Source organism: Rhopalosiphum maidis, chromosome 4 (assembly GCF_003676215.2).
Source record: "Rhopalosiphum maidis isolate BTI-1 chromosome 4, ASM367621v3, whole genome shotgun sequence".
Lineage (NCBI taxonomy): Eukaryota > Metazoa > Arthropoda > Insecta > Hemiptera > Aphididae > Rhopalosiphum > Rhopalosiphum maidis.
This window is the reverse complement of record NC_040880.1, coordinates 29,977,177-30,005,014: the sequence shown is the minus strand read 5'-3', so window position 1 is coordinate 30,005,014 and position 27,838 is coordinate 29,977,177. Positions and strand designations below refer to the sequence as shown.

Genomic DNA, 27,838 nt, shown 5'->3' with positions numbered 1-27,838 from the left:
TTAGAATTGTCATTTTTGTTATTCATTGTAAAAATTTTAATTAGTATTATCATATTCTGTATAATTGGGTTCAGCTCGTATTGTTATGATAAATAAATGAATGAATAAATAAATAATTAGATTGTGAACATATCATCAAATTGATTGGTTTTACAATTTTTGTGTTTGAAGACATTTTTCATATTAAAAGAAAATGCTTTAATCTTCAGCTTTGAGAGCGGTTTCAGATAGTATGTTTGACTAAATTGTAGTTAGTTGGTATTTCAGGAAGCCAAACCACTCAGGTTCAGTTTTTAATTATTTAATTATATTGTAAAATATAGACTGAAATGTTCAGCACTATAGCGTTTTAATAGAGTTCGTATAGCAGTTACTAAACCTATTTAGAAAAATAGAAAACCATCTATATTTAATAATACGGCATAAGTAATTTAAGCATAGATATTGGTGTATTTACCTATCATTTTTTAAATATCAGCATAGGCTATTTTCACGATTTTTAGGGTCTTAAAACGGAACATGATATGTATAGTCTGAACCAAATAAGAGTGCACCGTTTTTGCGCATTCAAATGAATCGCGGTCCGCGGAGCGACGTCCGGACCCCCCTCACCACTGGCAGGGTCTATTCGCTCTGTCATTGTTAATCGGTCGTGTTCGCCGCTGTGAATATAGGTTTTCCTTCACCGCCTGGTGCGCTCTTTTTGGTACAGACTATACTACTATAGACATGTTTATTGTAACGATTAAAAATAAAAATGTCGATTACATATGGTATAAGTATTTAATATTCAAGAATCTATAGCATAAAAAGTAATCGATAAATATAATTTATTAAAATTAAAAAAATTCACATAGGTACGTTTATACAATAAGCAAATATATAATTAGATAATAATATGTAAACATAATATTATTTGGGCGGCCAACCATGTATATAATTCAATAATCTTTACGTGTTAAAATAGGTACCTAATAAAATATTCAAATAATTAAATTATCGTGAAATATTATAAGGTGAGGAACACAATCTTCAAAAATACACACATATATATATAAATATAATATTAGGTATTATTATTATTATTTTTTGCTTAATCGTTAAAAAAAGAAAAATTCCCAACATTAAATACGCGTACCTATTATAAATATATTATATTAAAATATTAAATATTGTGTTGTTGTAAGTGTATTATATCATCATCGCCATCATAGAGTTATTACGACTGCTTCGGAAGATCTGCGATACGTTCATGTGGGGCCGGCAATTTCTCCCATGACGGCTCGACATCCCAAATCTCTTTGGCGTACTCCGAGATCGTGCGGTCGGACGAGAATTTTCCAGAGGACGCGATGTTACGGATGCACATGCGTGTCCATTTGGTCTGATCCTATAGGTATAGAATAACAAATCGTTAAAAAGAAGTAAATTTATATTAAATCGATTGTCACACGGGCACTTCAAAAACGATCGCCCCCCCCCCTCGTATAGGTAATAATAGTTGCAAATTTGTTTCGTATTACCACAAATTATAATCTGTAATTATATGTTGCATATTTTTATACATTTCTTTATTTTAGGCTTTTTATTATACATTTTTTTTTAAATTACGTTTATTATCAATATGGTGTTCCTTTATTGTATAATTTAAACTTAAATTACCCATTTGTCATCGGCACATATCACACAGAAAAAAAATGTCAAATTAATTAAAAATTAAATTAAGTTCATCAATCAACCAATTGTATTGACTATTTCTTAATAAATACAAATAAAAGTTAGTTTCATTTATAGATAAACAAATGTTTTTATTTATTTGACTACTGCATGTATGAAATATATTTAAATATAAGTAATTGTATTTTCTAATTTAATATGCTATTTATTACTTAAAAAAATAAAAATAGGTATCTTCAGAGCATATTCTAAGTGTTAGGACTTGTCTTCCGCATAAAGCTAGGGCTTCATTAATATTCATACGATTTTCCATGAATTGTCTAGCTCTGGCCGTATCCATCTGATTTATTATTACTTTATTTGGATTATTTTTTATTTTCGTAAAGTTGTCTTGACAAATTCAAAATGTTGTTCAATAAGTTTAAAATAAACGGTTGTTTAAAAAAAAAAAATCTTAACCTGAGGGGTGGTAATCCCCAGCACACCCCCCACTGTAAATACGCCACTGTCTATGACTTATATAGGACTCCTCTCACCTGTGCCTTAAATTATCATTATGAATTCATATTTTTCTTACATACCATATAAGTCTCGTTGACTTTATCTTGAGCTTTAATGTAATCTTGGTAGTCGGCCAACAGGAAAAATCTAATTGAAAAAAAAAAACAGAATAGGTAAAACGTATGTGCCATTTTATATCGTGATTCATGATTAACAATACTTCCAAACTAAAAGAAATGCAGAAATAGGTAATGAAATTTTATAACGAATAACGATCGACATACCTGTCCCATTTGAGGAGGACGTCGACGATGTCCTTAAACTCATCGTGGTTGTTGGGACTGAAAAATCCATTTTGGATTTGGTCTACGCACTGTTTGAGTTCCGGTATGGATTCGTAGTAAGTATGAGCATTGTAGCCTTTTCTCTTCAACAATTCTACTTCATCGACGTTCATTCCGAAAATAAATATGTTTTCGGATCCCATTTCTTCGGCCATTTCCACATTTGCACCGTCTAACGTGCCGATGGTAAGTGCACCGTTTAACTTAAAATAAATAATTTAACATTTATCCATTAATTCAGACGAATATTGGAATATCACACAACACGCGTTTGGTCACTGTGTGTACTACAACACATTAGTAGTGACAAGAGGGTCTTATTACTGAGACTGCATATTTAAATAACTAACTTTTATTTTTATTTTTTACTTAGGTACCTGACCTATTCAATAAAAATTGATATTGATATTGATTTGATTTCATTATTATCGTTATTATATATTATATTATTATCGTCTATAATTTATTTTTTCTACATGATGTATTAAAGTTGTAATGATTTTTATGTTTCAATAATATTGTTAAAAATTTAATATTTATAAATTTATAATTATAACAAATTTATAGAGAACAAAAATAAATTAAAAATATTAAACATCGATAGAGAAAAGGATTTATATGAATTTATTCATAAATCAAATTAAAAAAAAATATCTACCTTGCGCCTTTACATGATATAGTGAGTAAAATATGATTTAAATTTATATCGTTAAAATCAGGCACCGACGCACCATATAAATAGCTTATACAATAGGTAAATGATCATGTCACATAAATAAAACATTATAATGTATAATAGGTATATAGCGAAATGTATCATACCATGAATTTCATGTTGCCAGTTCCAGAAGCTTCAGTTCCCGCAGTAGATATCTGCTGGCTAAGGTCCGCGGCTGGTATGATTTTCTCAGCAAAAGTCACTCTATAGTTTTCCAAATACAACACCTTCAGACGGTCTCCGATCACCGGGTCGTTATTGACTACATTGGCCACATAATTGATGAGTTTGATAATTTTTTTGGCCATGTAGTATCCTGGAGCGGCCTAAAATACGATAACAATAAAAACGCGTTTATTATCAATATATTTTTCGAACGAATGCGTTACACACATTTAAAGTTTAAAACCGTGTGGACATTTGCGCAGTTTAATCCATACTCCCCGACTAAAAATAATAAATAGTATCAATATATTACTCGTCAGACTGTTCGAATATATACTCATTATTAGTTATTACGTATGCATACATGATACATGTGATAAACAGGATTGTCAGAATTCATCGTGCCACTACTGTACAAATGCCCGTTGCACGCGGAAGAGTAAATATAGTGTTATTATGTCAAAATATTAGGGGATTTACCTTTCCACCGATCATAACTGTTCTCGGTACGAACTCGCCGTCTGGGTTTTTCTTGATTCTGTTGTATTGGGTGATAATGTGCAGGCAATTCAAAAGTTGTCTCTTATATTCGTGGATTCGCTTCACCTATATACACATCATCATATCGTTTGATTAATACAAACGAATATTTAACCTAACCATTGGCGGACAAATGATTTTGTCATGGAGGGGAATGTGATATAAAAGATAAAACAAAATTTAATACATTAACATTATAGTACGACATACATAAATTTAATTGTTATAAATATTAAAGAAAAAAGTCATGGGGATATCTCCTAACCTCCCCTGTTTGATCGCCACTGAACATGACTTAACCTAACCATGTATACCATATTGTATGTTGTTGTTTGTATATAAATATGTATAAGTAGAGGTACCTGGATGTCAAACATCGAATTGACATTGATTTTGACGTTGTATTCGGATTCCAACCAATGAGCTAGTTTCATTTTGTTTTCTTGCTTGACTTTTTGCACATCCAGAATAAAACTTTGATCATTTACGAGTTGGTTTAAATTTGTCAGCTCGTCCAAATGCGTGATCCAGTTATCACCGATTCTCTGTAAAATATAGATCGTGTAAACATAAATTATAACTTATAACATTACAACATTAATAATTTACGTAAAGTTGCTTATACTACACATAATACAATATATAATATAATAACTATTATAATTACCTCTCCAATGATATCTGATAAATTGGGGTTACACAGAAGTAACCATCTACGTGGTGTAATACCATTTGTTTTGTTTTGGAACTTTTCTGGTGACAATTCGTAAAAGTCTCTGAACCTAAAAATCAAATAAAACAAATATTATAATAATTTTTTAATATTTTTGAAGTTTATTAAACGATATTAAAATGTTACTATGAACAATTTTTGGAAGTGTCAAAATATTACGTATTTTAATATTTCATGTAGGTTTATCGTACATGATTAATATTTAATGTGTATATTTGTAGATAAATAATAATAAATCATGCTGTTATTTGATAATAATTACAACTTACAAGTCATTCTTGATGATGTCTGAATGAATACGAGCTACGCCATTGACGGCATGAGATCCGACGATGGACAAATGAGCCATGTTCACCCTCTTGTCACCGTCTTCTTCGATCAGCGACATTCTCTTCAAACGCGCATTGTCGTTTGGCCAACGTTTTTGTACTTCCTGCGAGAACACAAATACATTTTAGTAATTAGATACAATATGGGCGATTGATTATTATAATATAAACGTATCATCGTTTTGTAATTAGCTCGTCATCACTATTACTTGCAAATGCAGGAAATTGATTTCGTAAATGATTTGCATATGTCTCGGCAATATACTGCTCATCAATGACACCGACCACCGTTCCAGTGCTTCAGGTAATACGGTGTGGTTGGTGTAAGCGCAGGTTTTGACGGTGATGTCCCAAGCGGCTTCCCACGACAGACCTTCGATGTCCATGAGGATCCTCATCAGTTCTGGGATAGCAAGTGCCGGGTGGGTATCGTTCAACTGTAGTGCCACTTTGTTTGGGAAATTGTTGAAGTCGGTCTTCGGTTCACCTTTTTTCGTCGCTTTGAATCTTCGGACGATATCCTGGACAAAATAACCAACGGTCAAAAACCCAAGTTTCAAAAATGTTTAATGATATATTATATAATTTTTAATATAAACAGGGATTCATATATTACATAATATATATGTATATAAGTCTATATATATTAATAATCTAATCATTCTAATTTTTACCACTTGATGTCACTCATCTAAACTGTAAATTATTTTTTTCAATATTTTATATTTATTACACAATATCTTATCTATGAACCATACTCCAATCGACATTTTTAGAAAATTATTTTATTGTTTCTAATTATATAGATAATTATAACAACACGGGTAGATACTATCAACGTATCAAAGAAGTATTAAATAACCACCAACGTATAAAATAAGCCATTTAAAATATATATGTTGCAATATATATTATTTAAAAACTTTCTTTCAAAAATATAATAGTTGACAGAAAGTTAATGTAGCCCAACTAAATAATAGCTGACATCATATATATATTATTACGTACTTGGAGCGTGGCGGAACACATGAAATATTCTTGTTTCAAACGCAGCTCTTTGCCTTCGAATAAATTGTCGTTGGGGTACAGAACACGGGTGATGTTTTCAGCCAAGTTCCTATCGAGAACAGCTTGAATGTAATCACCGTCGTTGACTATAATATAATAAAGAAAAAACAAAATAATCAATGAATTTTATTTTTAGTACGGAGAATATTTATTTGTGGTATTGATCGAAAAATCGAAAATCCTTTAATGTAATTAGTTTTTACGATATACATATTTTTACATATAAACAATTCGACTTACAAAACTTTAAGTTGAATTCAACTGGAGATTTGGCGGACCACAATCGCATGGTGTTAACGATGTTGTTCTGATAACCGGGAACTGGACTATCGTACGGCATCGCGAACACAACCTATAAATGACGTATAAACAGAATAACAGAGCGTTCATTATAGTATTAGAAAAATTATAATTTAATAAATATAACGTACGACCGTATGAATATAATATTATACATACTTGAGTGTCGATCCACTTTTTGCCAGTCGGTGTGTCTACTACCTTGCCGAAGAAATGAATTGGTAACATATACTCGGGTCTAGCTTTTTCCCACGGGTTTCCAAATCTGAGCCAATCGTCTGGTTCTTCAATCTGAAATTTACATTATACAGAACGTAAGCCGAGGCACGTATAATATTATGTATGCACTTATTTTTGAATTTACCTGTTCACCGTTGACTATCTTCTGAGCAAATATACCATATTCGTATCTTAAACCGTAACCATAAGCTGCCAGACCTAGAGTGGCCATGGAGTCTAGGAAACATGCGGCCAAACGACCTAAGCCACCGTTTCCCAGACCGGCGTCCTCCTCGAGATCTTCCAGTTCTTCAATATCTAATCCCATTTGATACAATGCTTCGTCAACACTACTTTGAATGCCAAGGTTGATCATAGTGTTCTGAAGGGAACGACCAACCAAGAACTCCAAAGACAAATAATAAACACGCTGAAAACCAAAGTAATCGTAAAATTATTATTTATTAATATACATTAAATATTTCTATTTTTTTGGCCATGAACTGGCAAAAAATATTATAAATAACGTTTAGAATGAAATAGGATTAATCAAACCGAATTTCAATTATTATTTAGGTAATATGAAAAACGATTTTTTTTGTTTTATTTTTGACATAATAAAATATCAAAGATATGTTTAAAAATTATTTACTTTAATGAAATGAATATATTTTTATTTAATTCTGATATTATTTACCTGTTTTATGAATAAATATTATCTATATATTACACAATTACAGGTAAATAACTATAGTGACTCTGTTTTCCCTGTATGCTTTGCTCACAATCCCCTATTAGACTGCCCTCGGCAGATAGCTTTAACACTGTTATTTCTGAAATAAAACCTAATATTCTATCTAAACATTAAGTCACATACCTTTCTTACCAATTATTAATTTACTAATACAACAATAGTAAATAAGTAATAACGGTTTTTGAATTTAAGAATGAAATTATACCTACAATTTTCATGTTATATCTCTTAAATTTGTGATAAAAAAATGTATACTACGTGTGTATAATTTGGTAACCACCCAATAATAAACCATTCGTACAATAAATTGTATAGAGTCTTAAACTATGTTATAGCCAAGTACTAAATTTAGCGGAAACATTACAAAAATAAAATTATTGCTTAAATGTTTTTAAGTTTACCTAATTATAAGATCAATTTTACATTTTGTTTTCAAAATCCTTCAAAAACTTATATTCAAACACAAAACACGTATAATTAAAAAAATATATATTATATAACCAATTATTAAATTGTGCAAACTTACGATTTACGATACGTATCGACGTGTTATTTATAAATAATAATAATACATTTTTTAAATTCTTGACACTCGAAATTTTTTGTTAAATTTGAAGTTATTTTTTTCGTAATAATATAAATTAAAAATAACTAATGCTATTTTTTTTATTTGACTTTAAACTTGATTAGAATTTTTAACTCCTAAGGTCATTAACAAACTCTGTTATGGGTATTAACAATCCAGTTATTTTTTTAATAATTAAAATAAGAAAATAAAAATAAAAATTGTATTCATTAAATATAGAATGATTAAAATACTAACGTAGTAACGTCTAAGAATGCAGTTTTATTAAATCTGTGACCTAAGGTACCTATATTTTTGCGAACCTGTTGTTCATAAAATATAGTAATTCATAACCAATATTACTGACTTTGAAAAAGTTTTTTAAATACGTCATTACGTTTTCCTTTACGACTTATTATTATAGACTTATATAGTATCTATAATCTATATACAAATACAATAATATGGTACTTAATACTACCCATAATTGATAAATCAAATGTTTGAAAATTAATATTTTTAATATACGAGTAGATATAAAATAGTTTATAAAATACTTATGAAACACTTAACATTTACATTTCAAGCAACAGACAATAATAATTATTTTATTTTATTTCGTTTCCGGTTGATTATTACTTATTAGTTACAACCTACAGGATTTGATAATAAATTTATATAAATATTATTTTTAATTTTTAAGTTACATTTACATATACTAAAATTTCTAAATTCGAAGACAAGGTATGGAAAATATAAATGTATATAAGCGAGTACAACACACCATCAAATAAATACCTAAGATATAACCTGAATATTTTTAAAACTTTTCGTATTTCTAAGAGATGCGATGAAATATTAATATATGTATATAAACTAAAGTTGTAATACATTAATTCGCATTTTTTCGATGTACAAATAAATAATTTTTATGTGTTTTTCCTTTATACATTATTTTTCAAAGTTATCTTTATATACCTAAATACATAATGTAAATATAGAGAAACAGGTTCACAAAAACGTGTATCGTTTTATTATGTTCGTTGCTAGATAAGAAACACGCACACAATAATCGAGATTATAATTCAGTACTTAGTAGGTATATAATATGATTTTATAAAGTTCGATTTCCGATTGTGCCTGACATTATGTTTCTTGACCTACAAAAAGTAATAAGTAGTAATATTCTGCAAATAATTAAAACTCGTATGAAAATGATTTCGTGATATAACATTGATATTATTTTATTATCGAATAAAATATATCATACAAATTGACGTTATTGAAAAACAAAATTCATAAACCCCTGTGTAATGTACTAAACCATTAACGCGATAACCTATAAGAAAATGAAACTTAAACAGAGCTCAGCAAATAATTATAATTAATGAAAATAATATATTTTACTCGTGAAAACGAATGATATCTCAATCATAACAATAATGTACAAAATTGTTATCGTATGTATTACGAAATCTGATCGACTGATCGAGTGATCTAATTATTATTATTATATTTATACAATATACATAATAGTATGATTTGGTGTAAATATTAAATAGTAAATGTGTACGACTGCAGATCAACTTTGAATTTTAGAATTATGAGCTTTTGTCGGAAAATTGTATAACAGACGACCATATTGAAATAGTACGTTTCCTGTTTACTACACAATGAGCTGATCAAAAATTGAACACGATTATAAATGTACGCGAAATGCAGCATGTGTTATAATTCAACTTGGCTGATGTAGGTTAGCAGGCACTCGTGAATATTTTTAGAAAACTCGTAAAAAAAATACATATATATAACTGTGGGGGACGTTTAGATCTAGGTCGCGAGACGGGACGTATAATCTGCGAAAACGATAACAGTTGCCTCGTAGGCGAGGTACCTTTGGATCGGTGTCGTAATAATGTTGTTGCGTACGTATCCACCTGGAAGTAAGATTATCTCGAACCATGTAAGCCAACGCAAAATAATAGTCCCGGGCCGTGGCCACGTTCCTGTCCTTGACCAACGTGAAGTGCAAGTGTCGGTTGAAGGACTTTTTCATCGAGATAACGTCCTCCAGACCGGCGATTGACGCCACGCTGATTTGCTTCCGGAGTTGTTCGAGATTGGCCAACGGCATGGTGATGGTCCCTTTGTGACGATTGACGTATAATGAGTATTAATTACGAATTTGGATTTATACGAAAGTTTTTTTTTTTATGCGTTAACCGATCGCGATGTATGAATTGTAAACGAAGATAAATTAATCAAATAACGCGGGTCTATAGGACGCGATATAGAATATTATCGTTATGCCGGCACGAAAGTGCGACGACAACTGAGTTGACAGACTTGATACGATCGTCGCGGTAATCTCGCGACGAAAATATAATAATCCACTCGTCCAATTACTACTTTGTCGTGCGGATTACCGCAGCAGTGTTTAAATGCCGTACAAAATATCATCGATATGAATATCAGTACAGCATATATACCGGATATTATTTTGATATATAATATTCATATTGGGTAAATCCTTTTGGGCGATGACTTCAATGATTTCCTCAGAATTTTTATGTGTTTTTTTCAACTTATGTTTTTAATGTTATTATCTGATTAATATTGATAATATTATATTGAATAAATAGTTTTGTAAAAGTTGAATGATTTATATTACTTTATTATTTTTTTAAATCACAAAAAAATAAAAATAATGTATTGATAATTAAACGAATCACTCTGTATATATAAATCAAGTAGGTAGGTACATATCTACATTGTACGTCACGTATTGACACATATTATATATTATAATAACAATTTAAGTTTACTTGTGACGATGTTTTAAAAAAAAAAAACTACTCAAGATTATTGATTTTACAATATTGATATATTTTTATGCCTCTTATATTATTATACTTATATTTGTTTTCTACTTGGATGAAAAAATTTGGCAACATGCACACAATATTAACGGGACGACCACGGTGATCTAAATTTATCAAAAGAACAAATGTTTATTTGAACGACTTCGACCATACACCGAACATAACATATCATATATGCCAGAAAATAAGAAAATTCTATCATTATTTTAACTCGATCTTTGTACTGTAGTATTTCTAGTATTTGCAGAAAATAAATGATAAATACCACGAGTAATAAAACAGTATAGGTACCTAAGTATACTAATAAAAATTAAAAAGTAAAGCGGTATTAGCCTACTATGATTAGGATAATATACGAACATTTTCTGTTACCGTCTGACGTTTCATAAACGCTAATTATTGATAATAAATTATATTATAATATAGTGATTTTTAGAACAAGTTTTCAGTTGTATTAAAAAATAACATATAATAAAGCTTATAAAGGTCATTGTTGTGGCATTTTTTTTTTTATTGAATTAAATAGTTTGTATTGACGCCGCAAAACACTTCTTAGATGATATAACAATTTAAACAAATGAAAATATGATCCTTAGACTTAAGTACCTATAATATGTACACTTAAACATTCCAAAAATCAAAATTTGAATAATTGTATTAATAAAGAAGGCATTGAGGTTAGCATGCTTGGACTAAATTACCTTGTCAATTTTTTTTTTTATCACAATTCAACACTTCAATATAATTGTATTATGGGTATTTATGGCTTAATAAAATAATACTCAAACACCCTACTTGGGCAATAATTATCTAATAAATAGTATTTATTTATTATAGTTATATTTTATATTATAATCACTAACATACCGATTTTTGATGATCAAAAAGATAATGAATTTATTTATTTTTTATGGAAAAATATTAATATAAATTTGTGTAAATATCGAAAATGTGTTGTGGATTTTTAATAATTATTATCATATAGGTACATATAAAAATATATACTATACATTTATAACATACAGAGATATCACTCAGTTAAAAATAAATATAAAAAATATAACCCGTCCATCAATTAAAATCAGTTTGTAAATTATTATTATTTTAATAATAACCTGTAATGTTATATTTAACAAATTATATTTCATTTTCTTTTGCACATAACCATATAGGTCAATCTTGTTCAAAAGTCATTTACTGATAATAAAACATGATATTTACGAAACACGACTATACATCACTATATCAGCTATAAACTATTATAATATTTTAGTATTTGAAACGCTACACATAACGATTTAAATTTTCTAATTAAATTTTATTTATAGATTAGAAATGACTAATGTTGATTAAATTATAAAAATATAGTACCTACATATCATAAAACACTGTATTTATAAATCTGTATGTATGATTTGTTTTCAGAATTCAATAATTAAATCATCTTGTGTATTTGACTTAATATTTTGACATTTGCGTTAGTTTTGAGTTAAAAATATATACCTAACATTTTAACACGAAAACAAACATGTACAAATGTAAACAAATTATTAAGCAACAATAAGAAGGGCATTTGAAAAAGTAAAAAGAATTTAAATTTTAAGGAGTTCGTATTTCATATATAATGATTATAATTGCTATTAATATCTATAATATTTAATAAATCATAAATTGATGTATGCAATTATTTTTCGTTAGTTAAAAAAAACGTATAAATAAATAAAATAAATTAAAATACGAAAACAGTTTATTTTTATTTTTTACTATTTATTTTATTACAATAACCCCATACAGCATGTTTATTAATTCAAGGTAGTATGGGGTAGTATAGTATAGGTAGATAAAAAATCATGGCATCAACTTTCTGAAATTATGTGTAACTATTACTAACAATAAATCCTTCATACCGTTGCCAGATTCTCGCATGTATATATTTAAAACCACCTTCAACAAGGTTAAAAGTCAATAACCATGTGTTATGTACCTACATTTAACGTACAAGTAGAATTATTTTTGTAAAAGATCTTTAAGAAAATGATCATTTCGATGAAATATTCAAATGCAGACATGGAGTGTTATGGATAGAAATGTAACGATGTTGGTGTATGTTATTGCGTTTATGCGATATAATCCTTATATATATAAAAGAACAGGCCATTTTTATGTACCAATTTTGTGACGAAGTCATTCAACTTTTTTCCAATTTTTTTTCACAGAGTTGTTCCAAATACCTGTCTGAATGTCGCCGCGTCGCCCGATTTTCAAAATTTTAATTTTAAAGGGTTGAAATCGGTGAAAATAAATTTTTACGTGTAATTTGTATATCTATATTCATATAATAATAACAATAGCAATCGGCCGATAATGGGAATACCGTATGGCACGGCGTCCCGAGGGTTTCCAGCTACCTATAACCCGACCCTTTTTTTTGTGTGTGTATCTTATCGGCGTATAGATATGAATTGTTCAGAGGCGTAAAACACCTAACCGACTAGCTCAATGCTCAATTCTATTCTATAAATAATAAAATAAATATTTTTTTCGTCTTTAAAACACAACAATCCGTGTTGATTTGAGAATTTAATTTTGAGAAAGCAAAAACTACACACGGGCGAAGCCGGGTTATTCATGATATATAAAAGACAATATTTATGTTATAGATATTAATAATTAATACATAACTATCTAATTGGAATTTGTAATAAAATTTAAAAAATTAAAATAAGTTATAATAAACATAATATAGGTACTTATTATAATATTATTACGCTATTATTCCAACTTTTAATTAAATATTGAAAATAAAATAATATTAAATAAAGGTTTTCTCTCATATAATAATATACTTATATACATAGATATAATTTTTATTTTTAAAAATACTCAGATACTCCTGTAATCTATAATAAGTATATATAATAATTATTATTTACTCATAAAAGTTGCATATATTTATTTTATTTAAGCATAACCGCATACGAAAAGTTATTTCAAAGCAATTAACTCTGTCCTCTAGTAAAAATTGGCGGATGTTTGACGTATGTTGAAAATTAAAAAAATGTATAATAAAATATAACAATATTGTATTATTGCTGTAAAAAAATTGCTTATCGAAGGTACATAAAAACCCATATTTTGGGTTGAAAATTATTAATCTTTTGTGTCAAGTATAAAGATTATTCAGCATGCAACTATTACAAGCCTTTTGACCATTTTGTATAGAATAAATATCTAGTGAAAAGTATTTATATCACATTGGGTTCTATGATTAGTTGGTCTCCTTCATGTTATTAAGTATCGTTATGATTATATCGTTATAATTATGTAAACATGAATTATACTAGAGATATAATAATAATGAATAAGTAAAGTTTAAAAATTATGTAATGCTACAAATAAGATTAAATGTTTAACTCCATATTACATTATATAAATGTAAAATAAAATACAACTTATTGGTTATAGAATACCTATATTACTTATCTGACTTATAAATTTATAAATAAACAATAACCTTTTTTTTAAATTTAATATTCATTAATTAGGTATTTAGGTACCTATTTCTTAAATCACACTGACTGTCTATCTATATAAAATTATATTCATTATTCAACAAGACAAATTAGACAATAAAGGCATGAATGTGAACTTATATCAATGAATACGTTTAACTGTTGTAAATTATTCCAATTTTAAAAAGTAAAAACCAATACGTTTTTATTTCTGATCATCTAACAAATTAATTTTATGAATCATAGCTAATAAACATATATTATTTAAAAAGTTTTTGATCTGTAAAAATTATAATATGATGAAATATTTACATTTTAAATAACTCTCGGGACTGACTTATATTTTGTAATTAGTAGAAAATTATTTATTTATTTTGATTTCATCTATCTGAATTGATTAACGAAAAATGTAAATTAAACGTACTATAATAAGGCTAATAAAATCATCGTGTTTTGATTAATAATGTTATGATAAAACATACTTCTATACATTTTTATTTTCATGATAAAAAGGTGCAATTATGTGTAAATCATAATTCACAATACGTAATAGATACGTGATTAATGATTTGTATTAGTCAATAATAAAAGGAAACGACTTTTTTCGTATTTATTTATAGTGATGTTAGTGTCTTATACTTTTAGTTTAAAAAATTGTTGCCTATAAATATCAAGAAGTCTGTAGAGTCAAGTTTGAAGACTAGAAGATTAGAATGGTTTGTCAGACAGTTGCTGACAATTTGTTTTTATGTTGAACATTCTCGCATATCAAAAGTGAAATTTAAGACATTTGATTGATGGTTTATAAAAAGTGTCAGTATCTATGTGTTTAATTTTTAATTTTAAACGATTGCCGATTGGTTAAACTTCTAATTCTACAATATGATCTTAGTAATCTGACACATAATAATATGACACCGATGTCTGTTTGGAAAATTACTGGATTACTCGAACAATGAAAAAACTGTTTTTGTATAATTGTTTACGTATACTTACAAGTTACAAGTTACATTGTTACAACATAATTATATTTGTATTTTTAAATGTTGTTAAATATCAACCTATATTTTATAAATGGCATTAAAATAATATACGGTACAATTTACAAAGAGTCTATTTATTTACTTTCTTTTTAACAATATTTTATAGAAGCTATTTATAAACGAAAATTAAAATTTTTAATTTTCCAAGTATGATGTTTAAAAATATTAGATTATCTCGTGATATTATGATAGTTAGTAACCAGTGTAAGTACCCACACAATTTAGTGTTATCATTGTCGTAGGAAAAATACCGTTGTTTTTCGTCGTATATATCAAATAGACCGAGAGTGAACCTAAGATAGCGCACGTAATACCACATTACCATGAATACCGTGGCAGTTTTATTTTCAGATATTTCTAAATAATTTAAACAATAGCTTATAATAGATGTATGTTAGTTGTGGCAGTTCAGATTTTTTACGACACCAAACCAGTCGAGTACAGAGATTGGTAAAAACATAGCTAAATCAGTAGTTAGTGTCGGCCATCACTTTAAAATTTACCTAATAGTTATTGAACGATTTATAGACGAATGACAAAGATACATATCCGCATCATTAAAAGGATTTCCATCAAAGTTTAATTCTACGTATTTGTGACTGTGAGTATATATATATATATATATATATCGTCTATATTGATTAGTCTTTACTGGGGTAAACCGTAAATATAATTTACAAATGGTATAAACAACAAACTATGATATTATAATATTTAAAAATACACATTCAATTAACTGATAAGTAAATACATTTAAAGTTTACATAATAATAAATTACTATTTACTTTATTGTGTTGTTATTGTTAAAAGTGATTACTATTTTTTACTATTCTGTACATAGGTAGATAAAATCATTAGGTAGGTATTAAAGTATTTCCTAGTTTTTAGGATAATTTTATAATATACAATTTTTTTATTATTTTTTGTAAATTTAAACTTAAATTAAACATTTTTTTTTTGTATTAATTAAAAATCTTTTTAGATTTTAAATTTATGTGGATTATGTATGTTAATATTTGAAGTTTTAACAGTGCCGGATTATTTCTTTTCATTTAAATTTTATAATTATAAAAATATTAGTTATGTAACTTTTAAAGTATGTTCATTGTTCAGAAATCATTAATACAATACATTTTTATTCTTTTACTAATATACATATAAAATGTACATACTATATAAAATCCCATAATAGTAATACCAATACGCTAAGTACTACATTAATCTTGCGACAGTAAATTCCATCCACTCGCAGATTTTTTAACCATTTGTGCGATTTAATATTTTTAAGATTGAATAGAATTGGCACTGTGTTGTATTACATTTTATTCGAATAAGCTTATGTACTGTATAACTCACCTAGCATTATTTAATCCCTTTTATGTATTTATTAAAATTCTATTGTTTTAGAATAGTCAAAGACCATTTTTAAAATATTTATAATATTCAGATGTTTATAATGTTATAGGAATGTCCTTTTGTAATACAAATTTTTTTTCAAATGTTATTTTCTGGTTTTAATTATCATAATAATTTAAAACTTCTAGTAGGTTATCAATATTAATCTATCACAATTTTATAATTTGTAGTTAATTAATATTTATGATTATAATAAGTAGATACTAGACTAAATATTTCATCAATTTTTTATTTTATTATATGTATTTGTGTCGTACTGATTATATTAAAAACTACTAGTTCGGATTTCGATTTTGATTTTAGATACATCAACATAACAATATTTAAATAACAATTTAAACCAAAAAGGAAAGATTATATCGACATTCCTTAGATGTCCAAAAAGTATTTTACAATATGTTCTTTAAACTTTAAGTATGCTTTAAAATTTCAAAAACCAGAATTTAAATGTACAATACATGGTTATTTAAGGTCAAGCATCGCCAGTATTTCGCATTACTGGATATATTATTATATACGAGATTGAATAACCTAAATCGTTAAATCTACATCAATAGTTGGATACGTATGTATTAAATACTGCATTTATAGGACATAATAAAATACATAATTGTCAATGACCAATTTCTATTTTACTATACAAAAGCTAACTTGTTAGATAGAATGTTGAATTTTTTTACATGTTTTGATTAATAATAGGATGCATTCTCGTGTGACGTTTTCAAAACCCGGCACTTACTGACAATTTATTTTACCTATATACCTAGTATATATTTATTTTCATTTAATTTCACAAATATACATGAATTTAGATTTCCAGTATGATATGAAATGATGATCTCTCCAAAAGCAAGCTTTAGAGGAGATACAGAGTTTCAATTATAAATAATTGTCACATTACATATTATATTATGACTACCTGTCGCAGAGTGGCTAATTAGAATACCTAAACAATACGAGTTATTTTATGTTAATCGTATACTTGTATTTATCATAATCTATTCTGTATAGTGTGAAATATGAAATATGCATAATATAAACGATTGCACTCACCTTCGGGTTGACCGCGTATTGGTGCTGTTGCGTCCTGATCCATCGGGATACCAGGCTATCCCGGACTGAGTGCGCCAGCGCATAATAGTAATCCCTGATAGTGGCTACGTTCCTATCCTTGACTAGCGTGAAGTGCAGGTGTCGGTTGAACGTTTTCTTCATGGCCACCACATCCTCAACATCTGCAATGGACTTGACACTGATCTGTTTGCGCTTTTCCACCTTAGGCTTGGTGATTTGCACCGTCGGCATTTTGACGCTTTTTCAATACGATTTAGTGCAATATGTGAAGAGACGCGTGTGTGTTGAGAATTGTGATATTTTCGATCAAATGTACGATGCGTTCTCGTGTGATATTATCGAAAGGTTTTTGGAAGACGTCTTTAGGTCGTTGCCGTTGGCCAGCCGCCGGTGTACTGTGATGACTGAAGGTACGCGACCACTTGTGTTGGCGTTGCGGCTCCCCGTTAAAGTTCCGGAGATAAGAGCGCGTCCGCGATAAACCTACAGAATAAATAGGACTGCTCAAACCACTTAATTATTCTTATTCATCTCGTCATGATAAGACGTTGCAGCTAACGCACATGAAATCCATAAAATAATCGATAAAATATTACATAAAATAGTTTTTAATTATGCTATTAATATTTAGACAATATTATCAACGTATTATATACTAAATGTATAGTATGTATATTATAGTAAATAACTGCACAGACTTCAAAGTTCAGTATTATAATTATAGGCTGTGGGTTTACTGTAGGTATAATTCTATTAAAACACCCAAGACGGTATACTGACAATATACTCTTATAAATTATCAAAGTATACGTTCAAAATGATTTATTGAAATGATCAAATGAATAAGATAAGATGTAGATTGTAGAGAAAATAACATATATATTTGTTTGACATCTTTGGTAGATAAAAAAGTTGTTAATATCTTGAGTTATGAGAATTAGTTTTAAAGTTTGGCCGTTCAATTCATTTTGGCTAATCTATATAATTTTGTTTACTCGTTTGTAAAGAAATTATTAATGTATAGTTTACATATTTTTTTAAAAGTCAAGATTGAGAAAAACACACTTATAATATTGTGATCAAAATTGGGAACTCTGTAGTCTGTTGTCTGTATAATTTGCGTTAATTATATCTTTAAAAAAGTATCATACGTTTGAGAAAGATTTCGTTTTTAAATTATACAATTGGTGTACCATATCAGATTTGCATATTCCTACACGAGTATTTTATCGCCTAAAACGTTATCGCTATGACTGGTATGAATATGAAGTTTAAAAGTTTAATTATATACGTATGCCTATTATGTATATAATGACAGACTGATGAAGAGTAAATAGGTATTACTAAGTAGTATTATTAAGAATACCAAGTATAGGTATTACTTTGTACTAAGTCAATTTATTAAGAAACATCTTGTGATTAAACATTTTTAAAATATAATGTTTAAACTTTAAATACTACAAAAATAAATAAGAAATACAAGTAAATAACATTATTATGATTATAATGATATGATATATGTGATTATATACTTTAAAAACCAATTTTAGTGTCTAGTGGAAAAATCTATACATTTATTTCATATCCTTTTAAACCATTATAAAAGCACTTGAATTATAAGCTATAACTTACAATAATAATGCGTAATATAAAAGAAATTAATAACATGCTTATATATTAAATAGTTTATAGTAAAACCATGTACTGGTAATATTTTTAAAATTACTTCTTTTTTAATATAGTTTAAATAAATGTTTGTAATTTTGAATGCATAGCCGAGTATAGGCATGTATTTTAATATTATTACTTGACGTTCAGTAGTATGTTTTCTTAGAAATCGTCTACACAAAGTGATGATTGGGTATATTGTGTTGACCCATAAACTTTGCACAGATATAGATTATTTTATCTAATTTTTTATTTAATATTGTTTTATACCTACACCTAATATAATCTATAAACTATAATAATGAATTTGAATAGGAAATTTAGTAAAATGTTCCAGAATAAAATATTTTTAACGTACATAATTATTATATTATTAAGGTTTAAAGTTGTTAATTTATTTTTCTTAATTGTTATAAATTAATAATATTATCTATATCATTGATATAGATACCTTGCATGGCTGCATGTTTGCACAAATATTGAATTACTTTGGGTTTATTAAATTATTCAATTCTATAATCTACGACTAAAAGTAGATTTCTTTCATAATTAAGAACTAATTGTATGCAAAATAATTTAATAATAATACATAGAATAAAACTTTCCCACGTCATTAATATGATTACGTTATTATTGATATAAGTTTAAGATAATGATTTTAATTGAATTTAAATTAATGGTTTTATGGGTGAAATTTCTATATATTTATGTTTGTACAATAATTAAATGTGTGGCGTCGAAGTTCCAGTTACTTATTTGGTAATTAATTATAAATATAATGTATAGATAACAGTGGAAAATAAATGTATCAATTTTAGAGTTGTTTTATATCAAAATATCAAATACTTAGTTTAGTCACGCAGCGTTTTCGTGGATGATAATTTCTAAACCATAGAAACAATTAATAATGTTATATTGTTATTGTAACTGTTTCCCTCATTAGTGAAAATATGACATTAGACTTGTAAGAACCCAGTTCTAGTATAAAAACCTAATGCATCTTGAACTGAAAATTATTTTTAATAAAATGACGAAAAACCATTAAACCAAAACTAATAATAATTTCTCACTACTATTTCAAACAGTTTAAACCCCATCTGGTTATAATGTCACATTCTACGTTTTTTTTTTTTAAATCGATTATACTACTTAATATAAAAAAAGCTATCAACGTTATTATTTATGCTGTACATTTGCTAGTTATGAGTACTTTACTTAATATTTTTAAACTAACGTGTAAATTATAAACATTTACATTGTTCGATATGCCAACGAAAATATTGTTTACGCATGACTTTGTATTGTAGTATATTAGTATAGGTGTTATTCGTATGCATACAACAGTATAACTGTAAATGGTATATTTATTTTATGTCAATATTTTTTTCGTCACATAAATCGGACGTTTTGTTTTTGAGTTCATTGCGCAAAACGTAATTCGTTATACATATCTATGGTGGCCTCTAAACTACAAAGTATATTTTATATTATATTATAGTATTATAATTTGTGAGCAGTATGCCGTAGAATATATCGTTTTCGATTTGTTAATAAGGTTATTAACTATATAGGTACGTATATTACATTGTTGATTTCGATACTATTAAATATTGACTGGACATAAGTTATATTTTATGTAGCTTGAATATTGTGAACTTATATTAATTAAATGCAGTGTTGATTTATTAGTTGTTTACTTGTTAAATATACAGTGTTCCATATGTTTCTTATCACCCAAAATATTTCCTCGACAAATGAATATTTTTATAGTTAAGTTTTTTTTTTCAACAGTAATTTATATGAAAGATAATTACCGATAATTACCGACATAAATTAATATTATAATAGTCCCTTTATTTTAAAACATCATTCAACATTTGAAAAATATTTTATGTTAAATTTTTATATAGCCATATTTTCTAACTTTGATGATTTTGAAAATAAGTTAAAAAACAATTTAAGCTGTATTTGCATAAAAAAAAAGAAAAAAAAAACTATTACGTGTTACATATGTTATTAGCAGTAGACAATATGAAGATCACTCGGAAATGTCGCCACGTTGGCGACGATGAAGACGACGTCTGTTACATGTCGAAAGTGAACAAGGGCGCTCAGAAAATCATGATCGCGGTCCCGGATCAGCTGGCAGTGGTGTTCATGTGGTCCCTGGTGACGGGAGTGTTCATCGTTTTCCTTATGACGGCCACGTATTTGATCTTGAAATTCGAATCGCCATCACCATTACCGTCGTCACCGTCAGCGGCTTTGCATTCGTCTCGTGCAGAACGCTGTCCGACCGGACCCAAACATCCGCTGGCAGCCCGGCAGGATGTCGGATCCAGTGACGTACACTACGTTTTCCTGGACGACGATCGCATCCCGCGGCTGTCCGCTTGTTCGCTGGAGTCAGCCGTGAACGCCATCTCGGGCCACGGCAGCGGTCGCGTGAACGTGTTCGTCGTAGGTGGCATTAAACGGATCGACAACTACAACCGAACACTTTCGGTAAGTGTTCCGTGCTGTAATTAGTATAAAAATATTATTTAATCAGTAAATCATTACCTAAACGATATCGTACTCGTCGGTCCGGTGACAGAATCAGGGTCAATTTAAAAAAGGGTTGATTCTCGTTTCCGCCAATATACCATGGTTATACTAACCTAACCTATGGTAAAATTAAAATACTTATGTAATATTTTTTCATATTTTTAGAGAGAACATTTTGTATTTTCATCTATACATATAAGTGTACAATTTATAATCTTATGTATAGCTTAATATTGAATTTTCGTACGATCATATAAATTGATAGGATTGAAACTACAATATAGACAAAAACATTTTGTACGTCATAAAACTCTCTTATCGATCACATAATCGGGGTTATCGGGGTGATCCAATTAACGTAAGGCACTTATTACATAGTCTAATAAATTAGAAACTTTAAAATATGTGCCAAATGTGACTAACCATTACAAAATATTTATATATTATTAATTTGTAACCATAAAAAAATAGATTTTTAAACTTTTAAAAATAATACTGTTATAATTTTTGAAAACTGATTAATATTTATGAGTTGATATTAAATATCAACTAATACATAACACAAATTTTGTGTTATGATACGTAAACAAATTAAATAACATTTTTTTATTAGGTATTCCAATTGTATTAATATGTTGATACGTTATTTTGTGAACCAATGTGTTGATGCATTCGCGGGATACTTGACTAATATAATTGGGACGCTATAAATGACTACCCGAATTATTTGGGCCGCGTTCCGACATCTTCATTGGCCCAATAGGATAGATCTACGCAGAGCCTTCAGGGGGATTTATCCTCACTCAAAATACGTCTCTTTCTATTCTTCAAATGTTGAATTTCACATAGTTTTTTTGTATTTAACGTATATTTTATTGAAATGATACGAGACTTTAATTGGTCGTCATGATTCACATGATAATTTAAGTCATTTCGACCTATATAATGCTATGCGTTACTATTATTATTAGGTTATATGGGGAAGCTGTTTTGGACCCCCCCCCCTCGTTTACAATTTTTGATATTTATTCGTATTCATAAATGTATATCACGCACATGATTTTACAATATAAACACTTACAATCTAAAACAATTGAAATAATTAATACGATATTACTTATAATCGTTTCACTTTATATTTAATCTTTTTATAACCGTATCGGTTTTAATTCTGCAAGGTGACATTCATAATTATTATGCATTTTCATACGAGCATTATTCAAATATTTTCTTATTATACTTTAGGTAAACACGAAGAATATTTCCCAAAAATAGTGTTATCTAATTGTATTAAATTTAAATAAATGCATATTAATTTATTACCGCATACGAATATTGTCAATTATTATTATGTAACATATAATTTGTTGGTTTATTTGAAATTAGCTATTCTACTAATAAACGCTGCAACCGTCGGGCGTTCGTAAATAATTTATTATAGAAAATCTTAACTAAACTTGCAACATAAAAATTAAAATGAGTTTATAATTATTTTATCTTGAGGATTATATTTAGACATACTCTCTAAAATCGTAAAAATGTTATTTAGATTTTAGTTCTGCTCAATTTTGAATAAGTATCTATAATTGAATAAGTTAATTAAACAATTAGGATTCGAAATTCAAAATAAAATCTTACCTATATACACTTTATTATCATAAGCGCAATTAGGGGGGCTTGGGGGCTTCGCTCCCCCAGTTTTATCCATAGCCCACCCTCAGTTTTTAAACGGTTTTACTTGAAGCTTATTAAAATTATTGAAACCATTTAATTACGACTAACAAAATAATTTAATATTTATTGACGTTTATATTATATAACAACTCTATTGCAGCTTATAAGTTATAATTTCCAATAGGAAATTGACAGTTTAATGTCCGAAATGGTAGTTGCACATATTTGTTTAAAAGTCTAAAAAAATTATTTTGATTTTAATGATTTAAAAAAAGTTGTTGAAAACCATATCTATCCAAATTTATATAAGCTGAAACAAATTACAGTAACAATACCTGTAAGTTCAGCTACATGCGAACGCTCATTTTCCTCAATGAGGCGTATAAAAAATTGGTTAAGAAGTAGTATGGGACAAGAAAAACTTAGTTATCGATCTAATTTATGTACAGAAAGAGAAATTGCTAATAAAATTGACACTCAGATTATTGTTGATAAATTTTCAAAAAAGATAGGCGTATTACATTAATCTAAAATAATAATACTATTAATATGTTATATGTTATGAGTTAAGTACTTATGTAATTTATTATAATAGGTATATGATAAAATATATTTTTTTACTTTTTTACCGCATACTTTTTTTATTTAATATAATTTTGTTTAAAAACATTATTATTATTATTCATAATAAACAATACTTTTTATTAGTAAATAGATGTATTATTTTTTTTAAGCTCTCTATTTTTACTAATTAGACAGTAGCATGTAAAAAGGAAGTGTTAGGAGGTTATGAATATTATGACATCCTCATTTTATTATATATTTATCATGAGTAAGTATGCATAGCTTATTTTTACTGAATTAATAACCAGGTTACTTAAAACTGTATTGTCAAAACATGCCTACCTACCTTATTTACAAACAATTTAATATTTTGGGCTTTTGCTACATTCCTCTTTAAAAATCTTCTATTTAAGCCATTGCTAGGTGATTATGAGGGGTAGAACATTTTTAGATTAAACATAAGACTTGTAATATTTTTAGCCCCCTCAGATTTTTGACCCTAGTTGCGCCCATGTTTATTATTTTATCTTATTATTTAGCTGCATATTGATCTTGTTGTAGCCTTTAGATTAATATGTGAATATCGAGTAGCAAGTAGCAATTATTAACATATAATATGAAAAATAAAAATACATGATTATATCTATACATAATTCTTAATATAGGTAATAGGTACGTCATAAGTACGTGTGAAACGTGAGTAAGTAATGGTCTAAAATTTAGAGCAAAATAATCTATTTGATCGACCTACTTTGATTAGTAATGAACTTCTATAATATTATTCTTATCGCTGCACTTCGTCCTTCAAAAGATATCCTATTCACTTTTATTACATCTTTATAATATGTAGGTACTTCCTTTTTATTGTCAAAGAATTGGAATTTTATCAATTAGAAACAACTTTTGATATTTAAATGACTAAGAAAATAATATACATAACATATAAAATCAATCATTTAAATTATAACTAATTTATTATATAAAGTATCCAGACTATCCAGTGGATAGAAACATTTTATAAAATTTTATCTTCAAAGATTAAGACACCGCGGAACTAAGTTATATTTATTTTTACAATTTAGAATTTAGATAGACATATTACATTCATTGAATTGCAGTTCAGTATTTGATAACCATAGAATTTATTTTTATTAAAAATATCGGATATAGGTAAATATTTTTATAAAAAATTGTTTATTTCATGAAATGGCAGTTTTTTTCATACTTGATCACTTACTCATAAAATTACACTCAAACTGTACATCCTGTAACACAATAATAAAACAAATATATTATACTATTAAGTACAATTTAACCAAAGTACCGCTATATATATTATTTTAATTTATTTTTAAAAGATTTTAATGTTTGTTTATTAATATAATAAAAAATATTGGTTCTCTTTTTAAATAAAGACATTACAGAGCACTCTTTAAATTACATAAAAAAATCTAAGTATTTGAAAATATAAGATCGTTCAAAATACTTAATAATTTAAAAAATCAAAATGTCATTGTACCTATTTATTATGAAATAATATTATGAGGTAAGCACGTTTTGGAAATTTACCCTATATATATATACGTATATACAAATACATAGTTACATACCATTACGCCAATGTCATATCACAAATTAATCGTATACGTCCAGTAATAGAATACTCGGAATACGTCGACTTTTTTCCCAATACTTTATGTATTAAGTACCTAATAAAAATAATATATATACACATAATAATGTGATACTTGTTCGGCTCTGTCTGTAATAAACGCGTTAATATTGCGATATTTATGCGCGTTTTCGTAGGAGGTGTCGCTGTCGTCTACCGTAGATGATCTGAAAACCGTGTACGGCGATGACCGGTTGAACGTGACGCACATCAGTCTGGAGGAGTGTCTGGAGTGTTCGCCGTTCCGAGGCATGGACATGAGCGGTCGTTCGGCCCTCGCCAAGTTCGCGGTGCAGCTGGTAGTCCTGTGGCAGTTCGGCGGAACAGTGCTTGACGATGGTGTTGTGGTGGTTCGGGGGGACGTGTACCGAGCGACGAGCTCCGCGGTCGAGTACGGCGACCGGACCATCAGCTCACCGATCGCGTGCCATGCGTTCGTCTACGAAGCGATGCTGAGCGTCAAAAAGTACGCGCTCGGCGGCGAGGTGTTCGCGCCGGACACCGGCCGGACGATATTAGACAGGACGGCCACCGTCGTTGGTGCCCTGTCAGTAGCCGACTGGGTCATGTGCCGCGGTGGTGTGGCGGTTGATGACCACTGTTATTACGAGGAGGCGACGGCAGAATCGCTGGGCTATCGCTGTCCTGTAGCGGCCGACGAACCGCCGTCGCCGAAATTCCAGGAACCCATCCGGGCCACGTCACCGAGGTTTCGGAAACCCGTCGACCCGGCCACGGCTATGGACACAGCCGCAGCCGAGGACGGTCAAAACAGGAACACGACAGACGACGAGCGAGTTACCGCGGTTGTCTAAGTTTAAATGTACTATTATGTTTAAGACGTTTAAATGTATAGGTCGATAGTATAATATTATTTTATCGTGGCAAAAACTGGGGCCACATTGCCCATATTTATATGTATGTATTGTGTGTATATAGACCAATAAACGTACGATAGTATATTAATTATCAATCAAAGTTTAATCTAAATTCACCGCTGTTCCTGCAGCGTTTAATAAACCATAACCTTTTCTTCGATCGACTTTTCCCCCGCCCACACTGTACCTACTCGAAGTAATATTTTCAATCGTTAAAAAATGTTTATTCGAGTACCTACCGTTTATTTTAAATTTCCATTACAAATTCCTATAGCTATAATACGATACGGATACAAAATTGCAAACAACGCTATTGAGAGTTTTTAATAAAACTTGTACAAAATATATCGTTAAACGTTTTGGAATTCAATAAAATATATCGATCATGTAGACATGTAATTATACATTAAAATATGAATTGATGAATATTATTTCTATTGATCGTCTATGCTTATATAGGCATATAATCAATAATAGGCGTAAAGTCCGATTAATTATCTGGGGCACTAATACCTCGTATGATGCATAAATCAACAAAATATGTGACGAAAGACGAAAGAATAATTTTGAAATATAAAGTGCGTTTTTACAAATATTAAATAATATTCAAATTTAAAGTTACATTTTCACATACTATTTAGCGTATATTTTTGTAGCCACAGAATCGAACTGTAGCAGATGTCTTTAAAAATCTTTGGAATGTTTTTTGCTTTAACCGCGAACCATTATATAGATTTGCAATCAATTATGTAAATATAGTGTTTAGACGTATAAAATGGCGCGTTAATAATATTATATACATATTATTATAGCAGGCCAGTGCAGTTATCGTTGATGACTTTCCATCGGCTCTGGTGAATACCAACATTTTTTTTGAAAAAACTTCATACTAGTATATTACATCCATTATCTGTGTGAAGTAGTAAGCTTTGAATTTCGAAACTTCAGATCCACGATTGGGTGTGTTACCGAATAAATATACGCAAATTAGAAA

General features: G+C 28.6%; 2 protein-coding genes across 6 annotated transcripts; one reads left to right on the top strand and one right to left on the bottom strand.

Moving 5' to 3' along the window:
• Nucleotides 1–777: 777 nt before the first annotated feature.
• On the bottom strand, nt 778–18,279 carry LOC113560291 (glycogen phosphorylase). Of its 2 annotated transcripts, none has more exons than XM_026966066.1 (14): nt 17,821–18,279; nt 6,740–7,024; nt 6,535–6,666; nt 6,316–6,427; nt 6,016–6,161; nt 5,217–5,528; nt 4,948–5,111; nt 4,613–4,727; nt 4,308–4,490; nt 3,886–4,011; nt 3,345–3,566; nt 2,463–2,725; nt 2,259–2,325; nt 778–1,390 (listed from the first exon to the last, which is right to left on the bottom strand). In XM_026966066.1, exons 1-14 carry the CDS (start codon nt 18,070–18,072, stop codon nt 1,220–1,222), a joined length of 2,550 nt encoding a protein of 849 aa, XP_026821867.1. In that variant the 5' UTR covers nt 18,073–18,279; the 3' UTR covers nt 778–1,219. The 2 variants fall into 2 exon arrangements, with proteins under 2 accessions (XP_026821867.1, XP_026821868.1); XM_026966067.1 differs by lacking the exon at nt 17,821–18,279 and adding an exon at nt 9,808–10,246.
• Nucleotides 15,769–26,940, top strand: LOC113560295. Of its 4 annotated transcripts, none has more exons than XM_026966077.1 (3): nt 15,769–15,951; nt 21,533–22,014; nt 26,104–26,940. In XM_026966077.1, exons 2-3 carry the CDS (start codon nt 21,541–21,543, stop codon nt 26,779–26,781), a joined length of 1,152 nt encoding a protein of 383 aa, XP_026821878.1. In that variant the 5' UTR covers nt 15,769–15,951; nt 21,533–21,540; the 3' UTR covers nt 26,782–26,940. The 4 variants fall into 4 exon arrangements, with proteins under 4 accessions (XP_026821878.1, XP_026821877.1, XP_026821879.1 ...); XM_026966076.1 differs by having other exon boundaries at nt 21,530–22,014; XM_026966078.1 differs by lacking the exon at nt 15,769–15,951 and adding an exon at nt 20,936–21,080.
• The last annotated feature ends 898 nt before the right edge of the window (nt 26,941–27,838 follow it).

Bases quoted from the DNA above. Each gene is read 5' to 3' on its own strand.
- LOC113560291 (XM_026966066.1), bottom strand. From the start codon at position 18,072: ATGCCGACGGTGCAAATCACCAAGCCTAAGGTGGAAAAGCGCAAACAG. The intron at 6,162-6,315 runs GTAAGTCGAATT...ATTATATTATAG, and splicing joins TGAATTCAACTTAAAGTTTT to TCAACGACGGTGATTACATT. The intron at 1,391-2,258 runs GTATGTAAGAAA...CTATACCTATAG, and splicing joins AAGTCAACGAGACTTATATG to GATCAGACCAAATGGACACG.
- LOC113560295 (XM_026966077.1), top strand. From the start codon at position 21,541: ATGAAGATCACTCGGAAATGTCGCCACGTTGGCGACGATGAAGACGAC. The intron at 22,015-26,103 runs GTAAGTGTTCCG...GCGTTTTCGTAG, and splicing joins ACTACAACCGAACACTTTCG to GAGGTGTCGCTGTCGTCTAC.